The 15,677-nt window shown below is 39.1% G+C and overlaps 1 protein-coding gene across 1 annotated transcript in view; it reads right to left on the bottom strand.

Annotated features, from left to right (window-relative positions):
• The window catches only part of CDK6 (cyclin dependent kinase 6), a 125,619-nt gene that overhangs the window by 59,570 nt on the left and 50,372 nt on the right, over nt 1–15,677 (bottom strand). The window contains exon 4 of the mRNA XM_065731282.1: nt 6,674–6,841. Within this exon, the coding sequence (XP_065587354.1) occupies nt 6,674–6,841 (168 nt within the window). The remainder of the gene's footprint in view (nt 1–6,673; nt 6,842–15,677) is intronic.

Below are 15,677 nucleotides of genomic sequence, written 5' to 3'. Positions count from 1 at the left end.
AAGAAAATATCTCACAAAAGTAGAATTAAGAGGAACTTCAGTAAAATTGCCACATGTCAGATTTAAAACAAAATAATGTGCCTTTCTTACAGTACGGAAGTTAGCTGCAGCCAAGAAAATAAACTGTCCAAAAAGGAATGAGATGAATCAGTGGAGGATGAGTACTTCAGTAATCATTAAAGACAAAGTCTGAGATACAACCTTCAGCACTGGAAACTGCTAATTTCTCACTTGAGTCTGGTTTCTTAATTGTACTCTAATTCATAAGCATCCTCTGTTGGACATTATCCTTTGATAAAGAGCATGATAAATCTTTGGTTCCAGCCCAGCAGAAACCTCCTTTGTTTTGATATGAATTGCACTAGGAATTCTACCTTTTCTCCTTTTTTTTCCCATCAACACAAAGAAGACTTATTCAGCAAAGTACAACTGCAGGGCTGCAAAACATGCTCAGCTCAGTGTGGACAAACTCTAATCACATGAGATACACTGTAATGCTGCAACCCCGAAAAGCGTTTGTTTTTTTTTTTGTCACAGCAGACATTCTCACGTGGAGCCAATTTGCTTGTTTACTGAAAAGTAATTTACTTTCTTTTAAAGATTAAAAGATAGTCTTTTTATGGTTCATGATAGATCTGGGCCTGAATCACAGCAAAGGGTTGCATTCCCTGCATTCCTAGCAGGTCTCAAGGGTGAGCTGTGGTATCAGCTGCGGAGGAACAGTACAGAGCCCTGAACTCAGGCCTTGGCACCTGGAGGTTAAAAAATACTTCAAATGTTAATACAGATACAAGTTTTCTTAACGCCAGATACAGTAACAGCCTTAAATGAACCAGTAACTGGTTGTTCATCTAACATCTTCCAAACAGGGTAAGTTAGTGTGAACTGTGAGGTTTTTTTCCACGTTTGAGTTTTTTGAGTCCTCAGCTGAAGAACTTCAGATGTGGTTTCATAGCAGACTCCAACAAACCTAAGATGCCTATGGAGAGGATGACCCCATCCTTATGCTCACTCTCCTGTATCAGTCAGTGTTTCCACTCACACGGCTGTGTACAGATTGCATTGCCTAATCCAACTGAAGATCAGGAACTCCTTTTTGTGGGGCTCATTTTCACTCAAACTGTAAGTGCATGACCACTAAGGGAGGGGATGGGGGTGTGTGGCTCAAAGCAGAATCATCCTTTCTGCAGCACTACAAATGTTACGTCTACTTAGGCTGGCTGTGAAATGACACTGTTAGAATACTATCTCCAGGATGTGATCCTAAAACCAACAGCCTTACTTTGTCTCTCTATGAGCACTCTCCTAGACAAGTCTAAAAACCTCCAAATATCTTGTGATGGGCAACAAAAATCAGTTGTCAGTTTCCAGAAACTATCATACCATTGAACAAAAGCAACTTCTAATTTCCTCAGTTTGTCAATGTGCGTTTCTGTATTGGTCTTTGATTATACTGTTACATTAAGCAATCTGTCCATAGATGTTTTTCCGTAAATCTGAGCTGTCTTAGTGAACATCTGATCAGAGTAAAATCAACTTAAATATACACTGAAATGATGTGAGTTGCAGAGTTTTCTGTCAGTGTGCTGCTAATGATTTTTGTTCTTACGATGGCTCCAGAGATCAATTACTTATTTTATATGGTAGAAATCGTTTTTCCTATATGGGAGAATACTATCTGGTTGTTTGCTTCACAAACCAAGATGCATGGACCTTTTACGCAGAACTCTACATAAGCAGGGAAGAGAGATTTTCCTTAAATAAGGCAACCAATTTAATCACAATGCATTCCTAAACAACCACAACCTTTCAGCAGCAGCACTCACAAGCTCAGCAACGCATATTTTGATCCTTTGGATGGCTGGCTGTGACTCATTTTCCTTTTCAGCGACACTTGCGACACTTGCGTGGACTGGAGAAATGCATCGTGAGGGAAGTGCTAAAGATGGGCTCAGATCTAAGGTGATGTGCTTCCACACATCAGTAAAGATGCAGTGTACCAAAACAGTGTCACTTCCACCTGTGTGAGGGAGGAAGACTTACATTCTTATCAAAATCCATATGATACGAAGTCTAGTGCTTCACTTATTCCACTGGAGCACCTTTTAACACAGCTCAGACTGTGTCTCTGATTCACCAGAGACAAGCTCTTGATTAATTTCTGTAGGCCCACCCTTATGTTTGATGTTAACTGTGAGCTATAAGGGGCCTGCTGAATCAGGCTCATTCACGGTTAGCCAACGCCTCTCAGGCTAAAGTCCCAATGAAGCACACTCTGGGTTTGCTGGAACAAATCTGGCATTGGAATGGACTCTGCAGGATTTATTACATACACATAAATATTTGGATTTTAGGAAGCATAGTGGCATCGAAAGGTGGCTGAATAAAGAAAGGAAACGATAGAAAGAATGAATCAAAGCATAAGAAATTTCTTTGTGCTGTTTCCAAGCTCTTAACTATCATATTAGCTCAAACAAGAGCTTATATTCACAGTATTTACTAACAAGTGGCATTTATTAGTGTCTTGCAATGCAGCAGTAGGCAGAAAACAGGAAAACACTCTTTTCTTTTGGAAGCAATTTTTTCCATCTTTTCTGTTGTTGCTTTTGTCGCTGTAACTAATTTATATATTTATTTTACAAAGTAAGCCCAGTTAGCGAAACTTATTTTATGCTCCCTTGCTACTATACCAACAAAATGAAACCCAAGTTCCTGCATGATGTGACATGTAAACCATTTGTGCTGAAGTGGCTGCCAGGAAACGGATGGAAAGTTTTTATCCTGAAGGAACACTCAAATAAAATGCTAGCGTAATCTAAAATTATTCACTGACAATAACTGCAGGATTTTTTGGTTTTTAATTGTCAACTTATCTGAGCTCAGCATTAAACAACTTAGAGCATCAGAAGAGAAAGTGATCTGTTGTCCTTTCCAATGTTCAGTAAATCCAAAAGCAAGTTTCTCTAAAAGGAAGACATAAAACAATTTTGTTTGCATTTCACGGGAAAAAAAACATCAGTAGCACTGCCATCTAAGGTAAAGCACACACACTTTCAAAGAAAGTATTGTGTGTTCTTAACATCTTGCCAGTTTCACTCAGGTTCTTTAAGGCAGGTCACGATTTAAAAGTTGAACATCCCCAGCTTCACCTACATGCTACGATCACAACTGAGTGCACTTATCTCAGCGCTCTGCTGTGCCATGATTCAGCTTCATTTATTTTCTTCAAGGCAGCTAAAAGTCAAGAAAGAACAGACAATGGCTTACTTCTTTTTCATAATGTAACTTCAGATTTTGAAGACGGCCACCTGCTCCTTTGTTGAGGGAAAGTTAAAACCAAGAGCCCATTTTCCTGAACCAGAGAAAAATGTAGATAGTTCATTAGCTTTTGCCATCAGACTCTAAAATTACAAAGTCACATCAATCCACCTCTTCTCTCCTATGGAGCTTCTCTGCTATCACAAAGCCTATTCAAAATTTCCCCAAGGGCCAAGACCAACACTTGAAAAAGAGGCTAACTTAGGATGAAACCGAAAGCGTGCTCTATTATCCTCAATCTGAGACTCCCCGCCCCAGCCTCGTTCTTTCTCTTGTGCTGTCATTTCAGACCCCTATCAGCCGCTCAGTCCAACCACAGCTGCTAGCACTGATCTCTACCCTGCCCCCCCAGGGATGCGTAACGTTAGTATGAATCATTCAGTCACTGAAGAAATTATTAAGACGTCTCTTAAATGATCGCAGCATGCCCAGATGACCAGGCCAGATCCACCAGAAGGATTCTTCAGTATTGGAGAAATAACTGGCTGTCAGAGAGAGCCCACTTTGAAGTTACCACTTGCAGCACCCCGAGTACCAGGGCTGGATCAGTTTGTACTGAATTACTTCCATGGCAAGCTCCTTTTGTCCCAACTGAAGAGTTTCTTTGTGAGCAAAGAATGAGGTTGCATCTTGGGAAAGATCAGATACTTCAAAAGATGCTTCTCGTAGCAATTCATCCTGCAGCAAAATTCTCTTCTGAAGGAAATGTTGCAGAGCACTTCCACTGATCACAATGACAGCACATGCAACGTGCTTTATATCTTTTCCTGTCTGCATTATCACTTTTTAATAAAGATCCAAAACCAGTCCTTGCATGCTTGGAGTTTTATTAACTGACATATGTTTGGATATTTGCTGTCTTTTATAAGGCAGTATTTTTTCTGCAAACACGTCAAAACAAATCTGGAAGTCAATGAAAGTTTACTCACTGCCTGGCAAGGGACTGCAATTTAGACTTCATTTTGGGAACAACACAGTCATAATATTTTTAATTTGTGTTTAAAAAAAAAAAAAAACAGAAAAGGTTTTAAAAGACTGAATTTTAATGGAGGAAAAAAAAGCAAAAAAGAATTAGCACACCAAAGCAGCCGCTCAAAAATAAAAGTTACGTTCAAAAAAGGAAAACTCACGGCCTCATGGGGCCAGCTAATACCCATTTAGTAAGTCTCTAACCAAAGCTAATTCTGTAAGAGCAATGAAGATTGACATTTAAAACCACACACTATCGTGCTGCAAGGACTCATCTTTGATTACTGCACACACAGACACAAGCTGATTCTGAAGGTTTATAGCACAAGGTGTTCCAGAAAACACTCTTTTTTGTATCTTAAGACACCATCCTTTCTCTTAGGCCTGCCATCAGCATGAACATTATATCACTACACTGACTTTGGTCACAGCTTTAATTTTTAGAACAGAAAATCCTAATAGAGTAAATTCTAGGTATGAAGGCTGATATTCATGCCTACATCCATATACTTCATTTGTTCTTGATGCCTGAATAAATCAAATACTCTTTAGCATAGCTGCAATGACAATGGCATTGTGTTAACACAGGACTTCCTTGCACTTGGAGTCCCTTGGCCTAAAGAACTCTAGTTCATACCAGTGCTAAGGATACCAGTGGATGGCTTTTGAGCCACCTCTTCTAGCAGGCAAGTATTAGACACTTGAGCATAGGCATATCTTTCACGTAAGAATTCTGGTAATGTTCTCATACAGGCAGATATTGGTATGGTTTTATCACAGTGAATGTATTAGAATGTATTAGTGCTGTACTTCTGGGTCTTTTGACTTTCCTTCCTATGCAGACTACTTGATTGTGGAAAAATTCCAGTGCAGTTCTGTGTATGTTCTTTCCTCGTGTTATGCAGAGCTGTTCAAAAGCACACTGCTGGCAGCCATAGATAACTCCGCAATTTTTGTTTAAAGGATTTTATGGATCAATAGATATAATCACTGAAACTGTTACTGTTTCTGACTACCTGATGAAAAACTACAACAATTTAGGAACAACCTTTCTCTCTGTTTCTTCAGAGCTCTGTTTTTGAGTTACAACATGATCAGTCCTCACTGACCTCTGCTGAGATATTCTTTCAGCTTTTGATTAGGCTATGTCCTACAGGCAATGGGAAAAAACAAAAAACAGCAAAAACCCCGAAACACAAGTTTACTTATGCTTCAAGAGAAGAGGATACTCTCATACATTTACCAAGATGATGATACTGTTTGCTGCTGCTTCCTGTCTTCATTCATACTGACCCTGAAACCCAGGATGTCACTGCTACCTCACAGAGTGGCAGTGAGACTCCTACAGCAACTAACGATGGAATGCTTTTTACCAATGTGAGCCAGGCTAACTTCTACAGTACAGTGTAAAATGCAAAGTGGACACCTCTCAGCTCTTCTCCTTTTCTCCCTTTCTTCACTTTAGGATAAGTAATACTACAATGGCAGTCGTGACACTTGGAACAGAAAACAGAAGATTATTCATGAGCAAGCAACAACAATGACACCCAACAGTGTACGCAGCACCGTTACTCTTCAGTACACTTAGGAGATGCTGTGCCAAACTAACAACAGCTGATTCCGGAGGCAGGGTCAACAAGTGTGGAAACGGGGTCAAAAACAAAGGGCTGGCAGAGCTTTCCTACAAGAATTAATGCATGAAAGGGCCAGATCTTCTGGGACCAAGCTCATGTCTGAGCCAAGGACAACCAGGGGAGCTCCTTGGAGAGGGATAACAGTGGCAGGAGGCCTAGAGATATTGAAGGTGCTCTTTAACAGTTGGCTTGGGAAACAGCTGTGATTTTAGCTGCCAGGTTCACTTCAGCTGCCTCCAACACAGTGCTATTTGGAATTACTCACTAAAATACGGGATCAAACACAGAGATGGGATCAAAGGCGTGAGTGTAGCATTTTCAAAATTATCTGGTTTTTTGTGGTTTTTTTTTCCAGGCAAGATTATCTGAGCATCAACATGAATTTTGTCTTAATATAGGTATACTTTGGAAACTTTAATGATACTTTTGAAACTTTAATGGGTTTAATATGTAAAACAAGCCAAAATCACAACAAAAGCTAGACCGATGAGGTTTCAGAAAACTAGCACATATCTATCCTTCAGTGATCAGTCATGATTTAATTCAGAACCAGTAATCAGTAATTGATTACTTCTACAAAGTAACCATAACAAATTCAGTCCAAGCAGGAAAGCAATTGTTTTGCAGACACAAGTAACTTCAACAGTAGAGATGGTTTTAGAGGCAGAGTTACAATACGCTACTTATCAGGACCACAGAGACTTAAGCACTCTGCTGCATTAGAAGAAAAATAAAAGCCTCCAGAAACTTACCACTGACGTAAGAGCCATCTGAAAACTGTAGATTCGTGCAAGACCAAAATCAGCTAATTTTATCTGCCCGCTGCTGGTTACAAGGATATTTTGGGGTTTCAGATCCCGATGCACTACACGATGTGAATGCAGAAAATCCAGTCCCCGAAACAGCTGAAGCATCATATCCTAAGTATAAGGAAGAAATCAATATGCAATTATCAAGACAAGGCAAACAAGCAAACACCCAGCCACAGTCTGCAGACCTAATTTAAGTAAGTATTGACTTGAGATAAAAACACCTATTAATATAAAACGGACAGGATACTGCTCGAACCTGTTGACTTGAATAGGTGTACTTATCGAGATCATGTATTTTTTCTAGTTGAATTATTTGTGGCTAATTGTTAAAAGCATAAAGGCTGGTCAACAGAATTAACAAAAGCATTTCTGCAAAATACAGATCAACTCTGAAAGAATGCTGTCCAAGTAAGAAAAATATACTGCAGCTTTTTCGTTTTAACTTTAAACCACACACCACTTTGTACTTCCCAGCTGTCTGCTCTGTCTTGCCCCAGTGAAGTGAAATCTTGTTATTCACTTCAATAGGCACAGGCTGTTTCAAACAGAAAAGCTAATTAAATTACTGTTTTGTCAGAATTTAATGTTACAGTGGGAAAAAAGTTTACTTATCAAAACCCATTCTATAGAATATACTGAAAAGTGTAGAAACTGCTTAGATCAAACTTCAGTACTAAATCAGTGTAATAATTCCCATTTGGCTTTGTGTTATAGTGATGCAATCCTTTATGATGTATCCACAGCAGAAGACACTATTTCATCAGTACTCGTGTTTTCACACTAAACTAAGTAATGTGAAAGGAATGAACCAAGAGACTGAAAACTAAATACTAGAAATCCCCGGAAGTCCAAATCAGAAGGATACCATCAACTTGAAAAGTATATTTGCAAAACAAACAGCTACAAGGGGACGTTGCAGTGAGTAAGAAACAAAAAGAATAAGTTAATTTTCTGTGCGCAACTGACATGAGTTCAAGAAAGTCCAGCCCAGTGTTTGCTGGTGACATATGTGCTTCCCACAAACCATGCAGCATACTGTCACCAATCCTGTTATTAGCAACCAAAATGATCTTGAAGAGATGGATGACATGAAACATGAGAAAAAGGTAGAAGGAAAAACTGAGTTTCCTTGTTTTTATTCTTATGATCATCACAGGAACAGGTAAAACCTTAGACACTTTTACAAGAAAACATTCAAAGCATACTATGACAAAGAATCTTATCTGAAATAGATTTTAAAATAGCTCCAAACATTCAACTTGATGATACTGCTTTAGCTGGATGTATTTTTAAGATAAACTTTGACATTATTATGTAATTTAATGTAAAATGAAATGTCACCAGTCATCACCACAGAAAAAATTATATAATGTATAAATCTGAAAGCTGGAAGCTCTAATCTGACCTCTGATAAAACATCCCATTTCTACATACAGCCTACATCTCTTTCTGCCAAACAGTATTAACAGTGGGCTCTTGATATAGAGACCAGTTTTGATTTGAAGATTCAAACAGTGAAGATACAAACACAGAACTACGTAATCTGTGACGGCATTTAATTATAATGACCTTTGAAGGATGGTTGTAAACTGAGCCCTCCGTTCCCTGCTGTCTGATGCTTTTTACTTCCTTTGCTTCCCTAGGAAGAACAGGGATCTGGTCACTCTGGTAACTAGTGTAATAGCTAGTGCTCCTCTAAAACAAACACACAAAGAGTAGTGAATCATCTCGCTTTTATATAATTTCCCTTTGCAACTCAGAAATACATGGAAGAGCTAGGACTACATCCTTGCAGGTTTCCAACATCAGTAGAATTAAAACATGTCATATCTGGTCACTATTTTAAATTAAGTCAAATCCCAATAGTCTTTGTATGAGTCTTTGTATGAGGAACGCATCAAGAACATTTAACTGTGTGGCTATCTTAATTATGTATTTCATGTTTTCACTGAATTTGGGTCTATTTTATTCCAGATAAACCAGAAAAAATAAAAACTGAATTTAAAGAACTTAAAGATTAGTCACTAGACCCTAGCAAGTCCCTTTTTTGTGACATTTCCGGATCCTATTCATTTGTCAAGAATGTAAACTCATTCCTGCAGTTACCAAACATATCAAGAATTTTCTCATGCTGTTTCTGTTTCATATTTCCCCCTCAAGCTCAGTGAATGCAGTTCCGCCCTGCTAGTTGCAAGTTGCAAGCAATGCCTTCAGTTTCTGAATTAAGAATCTTCTTCCAGGCATGCATTATATATACATATTTGAAAAAGGAAACTGATATTTCTTACTCTCCTCCCACGGGACTCAAAAGTTGAATAGCATTTACTGAACTTCTGCTCACACACACAGAAAATGATGTGCAGCAGAAAAGTGTACCAGCAAAGCGTACATCAAAAATGTATAAAGAGGGAGGAAAACTGGGGAAAATTGTCTTTCTTCTCCCAAGAAATTCAGATTTACTCCATATTAGCTATTCTCTATTATTCGTTTTGGACTGTATATTATGCTCTTTCGTTATCCCTTGTTGATCGATATTGTACACATAAACAGATTTCAGCTGAAAACTTGGAAGACTTCTTAGAGGAACAGCAAAGAAGGCAATGTTAGTGTAAAAATGCCATTTGCTCTTTGTGATTCCTTATTCTCCTGTTTTTAAATTCTCCACCAGCTAGGAAAAGAGTAGGAACCCAAATCACACATCAGTCTTATTATTATGTGCTTTAAGTGCTGAACTCCAAACTCTCGTCAGCATTTGATATTTATTTGCATAAACTATTTATTAAAAAAATAAGAGTGATGAACAGCTTTTCCTTATCAAAGCAAGTAAAAATGAAAGCTTTATTTTTTTAATCCATAATGAATTTTTTGCTGTCCATAAGCTTAGTCTAGAAAGCTCGGCCTCACATTCAGAAGTTATTTCATACTCTTAGTGAAGCACTTGTAAGAAATACCTAATACAGTCTTGCTGTGTGCTTTCTTTGAAAGTGTTGCTAACTTCAGAAGATACTAACATTTGCAAGCCAACTGGATAACAGTTGTAAATATGCATAAGACACATCACTAGATAACCAGATCACAATAATTCCCCTGATCCTACAGGAGTGCATTTCGTTTTATTTTTGTTCATATTATGTCTGCATTTCATTTCACTGTGAAACTTTCTACTATGACATACTGTACTTCATATTTGTAGCCCAAATCACAATTCATAAATTAACTGAAAAATGATGCAATTCTACTTGACAAACAAGATTCAATTCTTAGCAGATTTGAGTAACAAGCTCAAGCAAGTCATGCTCTGATCTCAATCAGACACTCTTTGGGTCTTTTATATTTACGGACACAGAACAGTGTCTGCTGTTTCAAGTTAGAGATTTCTACCATGCTTCTAATCTCATCATCCCTACAACAGCTGTTGCCTGAGTTGCAGATATATACATTATTCCACTATGACTGATTTCAGATAATCATGATCTTAGTGAGTTTTCCCTTTTCAGGCTGCATTTTCAGCGTAGTCTGTACATAGACCTAAATTATTTTTCTGTAACTGCTGAAAACTGAGCTATTTCAGGATGCAACAAACCAAGATATTTTCCTTAGAAGCAAAAATGTAGCTTTAATTTTGTAAAAATCTCATAATGGAAACAGTAAGAAGCAAAAGTTGTTATGGAAATGACGTTAAGTTTTGTATGTTCCACCACATATGGTATTGGTGACGGCATTTCCAAGTCTGATATTTATTCACTGAATGCTAGGACTAAATTACAACAAAATTTTCAAGTAGAGCCATATTATATCAATAATTCATAGAAATATATGTCCTTTTGCTCATAGTCAGCTCTCAGTACCAGTGAGGAGAGGGGTGGGTTTGGGTTAGGGTGAGCAGGTGCTGCTGCTGCCTCTGCCGAAGATGTGCTTCACAGCTTACCTCTCCCAGCTCAGGTGCTGGAGGAGGATGCCTGGGTCTCCTTCAGACTTCAACTTCTCTTCTTCCTATCCTCTTTTGACTTTCCCTTCTTAAATTTCATGTGGCTTCTGATCTACAAGTCACTGGTTTCCAAAACATCACTCTGATACTTTAAGGGCTCCCTACCATTTTGACTTCCATAGTATATGTCATCTGTCTGTGTTATCTTGTTTCCTAAGGTCAGAGAGACTGTCTGCAGAACTCTCAGAATGAAATCACATCTATCTCCATTCACTATTAGGTCCCATATACCACAATTTTTCACGCTCGGTTTGCAGCATGCAGCAGAGGAGGAGAGGAGGAGGTGGTTCATGGCAGAACATATATCTGTCTACACATCAGCCCATGCAGGACCCATGCTGGAGCAGGCACATATTCCTGAAGAAAATGTGGCCCATGTAGAGGACCCACACTGGAGCAGGTGAAAAGTGTTTAGAGGAAGGAGAGGCAGAAAGAACTGTTAGGAGCTGATTGAAACCCCACACACCTCACCCCCTGCAGCCCTTAGGACAGGAGAGGGCTCAGCAGCAATGCAGGGCCTGGAAATAGGTAGAAGGGGTTGTTTTAAAGTGGTGTTTTAATGTTTGTGTTTTTCTTTCCCACAACCCAAATTAGTAGTGAAATACTTATTTTAATCAGCAATAAACTTAAGAGCAAAGCAAGTCTGTTTTACCCACGATGGCAATTGATAAGCAATCTCCCTGTTTCATCTCATCCCACAAGTTTTCTCATTCCTGCTTTTCTTCTTTTCTTTTCTGCCCCATTCCACTGAGGCTAGGGGGAGCAGGGAGTGGCTGGGTGGGAGTTTGGCTTCTGGCCAAGGCTAACCCACCGCAGTGGTAAAGCTATAGATGCTAGATTTTCTCTTTGTATAAGGGGACACAGGGATAGGCAACCTGAAGGGAAACGCCAAGAGTAACATGCCTTCAGAGACTGCCTGCACCTCTAAGTAATATACACATAAGAACAGCTACTCATTATGCAAAGCTCCCAATTTCACCCTGTTGATGAGCTTGTAAAGAGCAAAAAGCTTAAATATAGGCACTCATGCCACCAAATATGAGCAATATGACACAGATCCTTGTCAGCTATAGATTGACCCTAAATTCGTACTAAAGCAATGCTGTTTTTTTGTTGTTGTTTTCTGGCCTGTTTTCCTTTGCAATTTCTGCACTAACGTTCAGTAAAACACCACAATTGTTTGGGATCTCCTAATGTTTCTCCTGCTCCTATGTGGAGAATCTCATGCACTGGTGCAACAACCTGCCTCCTTTTCCCAGAGTTTCTACTTATCTGTATCTCATTTTTCTATTTTTGCAGAGCAGAACAGAATGCCTATTTTGGATGGCAGGTGTTGGGATACTCGTCCTGAACATTCCCTGTGGGTGTGTTTGCATAAGAGTCAACTGCAACAAAGGGGACAAGTTTTAGACTGCAGTGCGTAATGAATCAGTGAAGCAAGGCTGATGAAGAGGCTCACTCAGCCTCTCACCAAACAGCAGAGCAGAAGAGGAACAGAATAAGACCTTCTTCATATCCTATGGGATTATACAGAACTCCCAGCCATCAAATTGCTTTCATTTTAAAGGATGTTTTTTAAGCATGCTGGAATGGAAGTTTAAAGAGCTCCCACTTTCTCTGAGGCCTATTTTGAAGCAGAATAATTACAGCACTTCTATGGTTATACTTTGTAACAAATAGTCAACATTAATTAATGCCAAAAAAAAAAAAAAGACATTCCTGAGGAATTACACAGTACAGATACATGAATAGCAAAAGACATGATTAATGTTGTTACACTGAATCCCAATGGCATTAGTAATAATTTAGTGACTCCCTGTTAAACGCAGTTATTCTCTTCTTTAAATTTCATCCTCTCATTGGGCTGGGAACCCATGACACCAGCCTGCCTAGCACTCCATGCTATGGTGTGTGAAGTGAAGCAATTTCTCACAGCCCATGCAACTGCAGGATGCCCTTCTCTCTGCAGCTGGCTGGGCGCAGTGGCTGGGATACAATAGCAGGCAGAGAGATCCCTGCCCTTGTGCCCTTTTCCTGCTCTCATTTCTAGGGAGAAATCCAGTCTGGTCAGTCTCCTTGTGGGGCATTTTTCCTCCCTGTGGGGAGGAGGAGGCTATGCTCTGCCTCCACCTAACCCTTGTACAGCCTCTCAAGAGTCATCCATGATTCACCCTAATACATACCCAGGGTATAGATCTTCTATTTTCCTTAAACTGGCTAACAGTTTATCTCAGAGAAGTCCGATTGCTTTTCATGGAAGCTTCACAGGGTAAGGATGGACCCTCAGAAATGAAGATTACTGTGATATTTCTGCCAGTTAGAGCCCGAAATCCACAGCATATTCAATTTAAATATGCTCACTGTCAGAAAAGAGAGAAAAATAAATCCAAATGACCTGTTCACTTTAAGTCATATTCACAGCTTTACAGGATAAAATATTCATTTTCCTCGCACAGAATAAAATACTGTGCAGGAAGAAAAACACAGCAAATTCATTGAGTGCTTTACTAGCAAAGGAGAACTAATACCTACCAAGTTCATGAAAGGAGTTCATCTAATAATTTTTGGTATTTTTTACACTGCTACCCTACTGGTAAACAACTTTCTGAAAATGAAATCACAGTTACACTTATTTTTAAATATGAAGTAAATAGTTGCATAACTATTTGTAATTATAAAATAATCATATCAAAGATACTTTGTAACACTCAGAGTCGATTAATACACATTTAAAATGTCTTCTGATGAACACTAAGGTCTTTTAGACTACTTCTGTAATAAACAGATTTAAAACAAGTGATTCTGGATTACCAAACTTTTAGGGTGAAGAATGTTACTGGCATGCCCTCTCACAAAGTATACATGTGTAGTTTTTTTGATCTAGTTGAAAGGAAGTGCATCCGTATGCATGTATTCCACAGATATATTAAGTAGAATCATTGAATCATGAATCATTCAAGTTGGAAGGGATCCTTAAAGGTCATGTAGTCCAACTGCCCTGCAATGAGCATGGACACCTACAGCTAGATCACACTGCCCAGAGCCTGATCCAGCCTGGTCTTAAATATCTCCAGGGATGGGACATCCACCACCTCTCCACGCAACCTGTGCCAGTGCCTCACCACCCCTATTGCAAAAAAAACCTTCTCCCTTATATACAATTTAATCTCCCCTCCTTTAGTTTGAAACCATTCTCCCTTGTCCTGTCACCACTGACCCTGCTAAAAAGTCTGTTCCCTTCTTTCTTACAGCTCCCCTTCAGATACTGAAAGGCCATCCTCAAGTCTCCCTGGAGCCTTCTCCTCTCCAGGCTGAACGTCCCCTGCTCTCTCAGCCTGTCCTCACAGGAGAGGTGTTCCATCACTTGCATCATTTCTGTGGCCCTCCTCTGGACACTCTCCAACAGGTTTGTGTCTCTCCTGTACTGAGGACTCCACATCTGAACGCAGTACTTCAGGTGAGGTCTCACCAGTGCAGAGCAGTACAAATACTGAATCTGTTCTTTAGTTCACAGCTACTGAGATCAGTATGAAAATGTGGCACTATTACGATATGTGCTACAATTGAAAATTTTCATGTCCTCTAAAATAATAATTCAGGCCTCCTTAAGGAATGCAGAGAGGAGATGATTACTCAGAACAGCTCACTGAAGTCTACTGTGTGCACATACTTGTCTTAATTTAGTCTTAATTAGGTAGGCTTTGATTCTGGTCAGCAGTGTTGTTTGGGGAATGCACACCAAAACCATGCCTCATTAGGATCTTCTGCAGCGACACGAATTCAGATTCCCATCTGACTCTGAAGGGGCAGTTGGTGAGTTTCTGCAAAGTGACATGTTACACCTGCTCTGACATAAGAAGAACAATGACCCAGAATACTGAAATTCAACCATAAATTTATGGCAAAAATCCAAAAATTCTCAAATCGTTTTAAGACTAACAAGATCTGCATCATTCATTTGTAAGTTTTCATTTTTTCCTGATGCTTTGGCTATAAGGCTTTCCACATCAAATTTCTTGTTTTATGGCTTAGTACCTGAGAAGTCAGTTAGCATTACAGTATCAGCTGCTATTATTTGCATTTGATAAGAACTTGCAGGACTGAAAGGAAGCCTACATAATTATTCTCCTACTTATTTTCAGTGATTCAGTGTACCAAAAGTTCCTATCAAAGCAGAATTACCAAACATGCAAATGGAACACAACATCTCCTATTTGGCTACTGCTATTTTAAAGAGAAAATACATGCAAATTAAATGAGAACAGAGGGGAATTTTGTTCTAACAATTTGATAGAAACTGGTAAATGTGTCACTATTGCCAAGATCTGTCCTGGATGTGATGTTATGAATAACAATCTCAAACCTTTCCATTCTTTCCATCCAGTAGAAAAAAACACTAGAAGACACTTAGCAGAATGTATAGAAGCCCTTAACAGAATGTATAGATCTGAGCCTAGATAAGTGAACAAACACAAGTTTTCCCCATCTCTCTGGGTGATATCATCACAGTGTTGTACATCCCCAAATATTTTCAGGGAAATCTTTTTTAACATTGTTTTCTTATCACAAGTTCTTCATAAAGCTCTATTAGATACAGTAATATCTCAAAGCACATCCTGCTGATAGTTGTTACCTACTCTGTTCTTCCATTTCTTGTAACAGCAGACAAAGATATGAGAACTAAAGAAGCCCCACAAAAATGGCTTGCAATAGCATCTGCTGTTTCTGCGCATTAGCTCTGACAACTCTTCTGGCATATGTTTGGGGACTGACACCGGTCAAAATGGAGAACATAAGAACTTCACCAAGACAAGATGGATAGAAGTAGAACCGCAGTGTCAATTTTGGCAAACATATTTCATATAATGTCAGTGACCTTAACTGTCGTGTCTCTCAACAAAGAAAGACAGCCTTCTCGTAACTGATGCTGTGAGACTACTCCTTCTGAGTTACAAA

Source organism: Cyrtonyx montezumae, unplaced genomic scaffold (assembly GCF_038088225.1).
Source record: "Cyrtonyx montezumae isolate F1298 unplaced genomic scaffold, pur_monq_1.0 scaffold_14, whole genome shotgun sequence".
NCBI classification, from domain to species: Eukaryota; Metazoa; Chordata; class Aves; order Galliformes; family Odontophoridae; genus Cyrtonyx; species Cyrtonyx montezumae.
The sequence above is the reverse complement of the archived record's forward strand: the minus strand, read 5'-3'. Positions and strand labels throughout refer to the sequence as shown.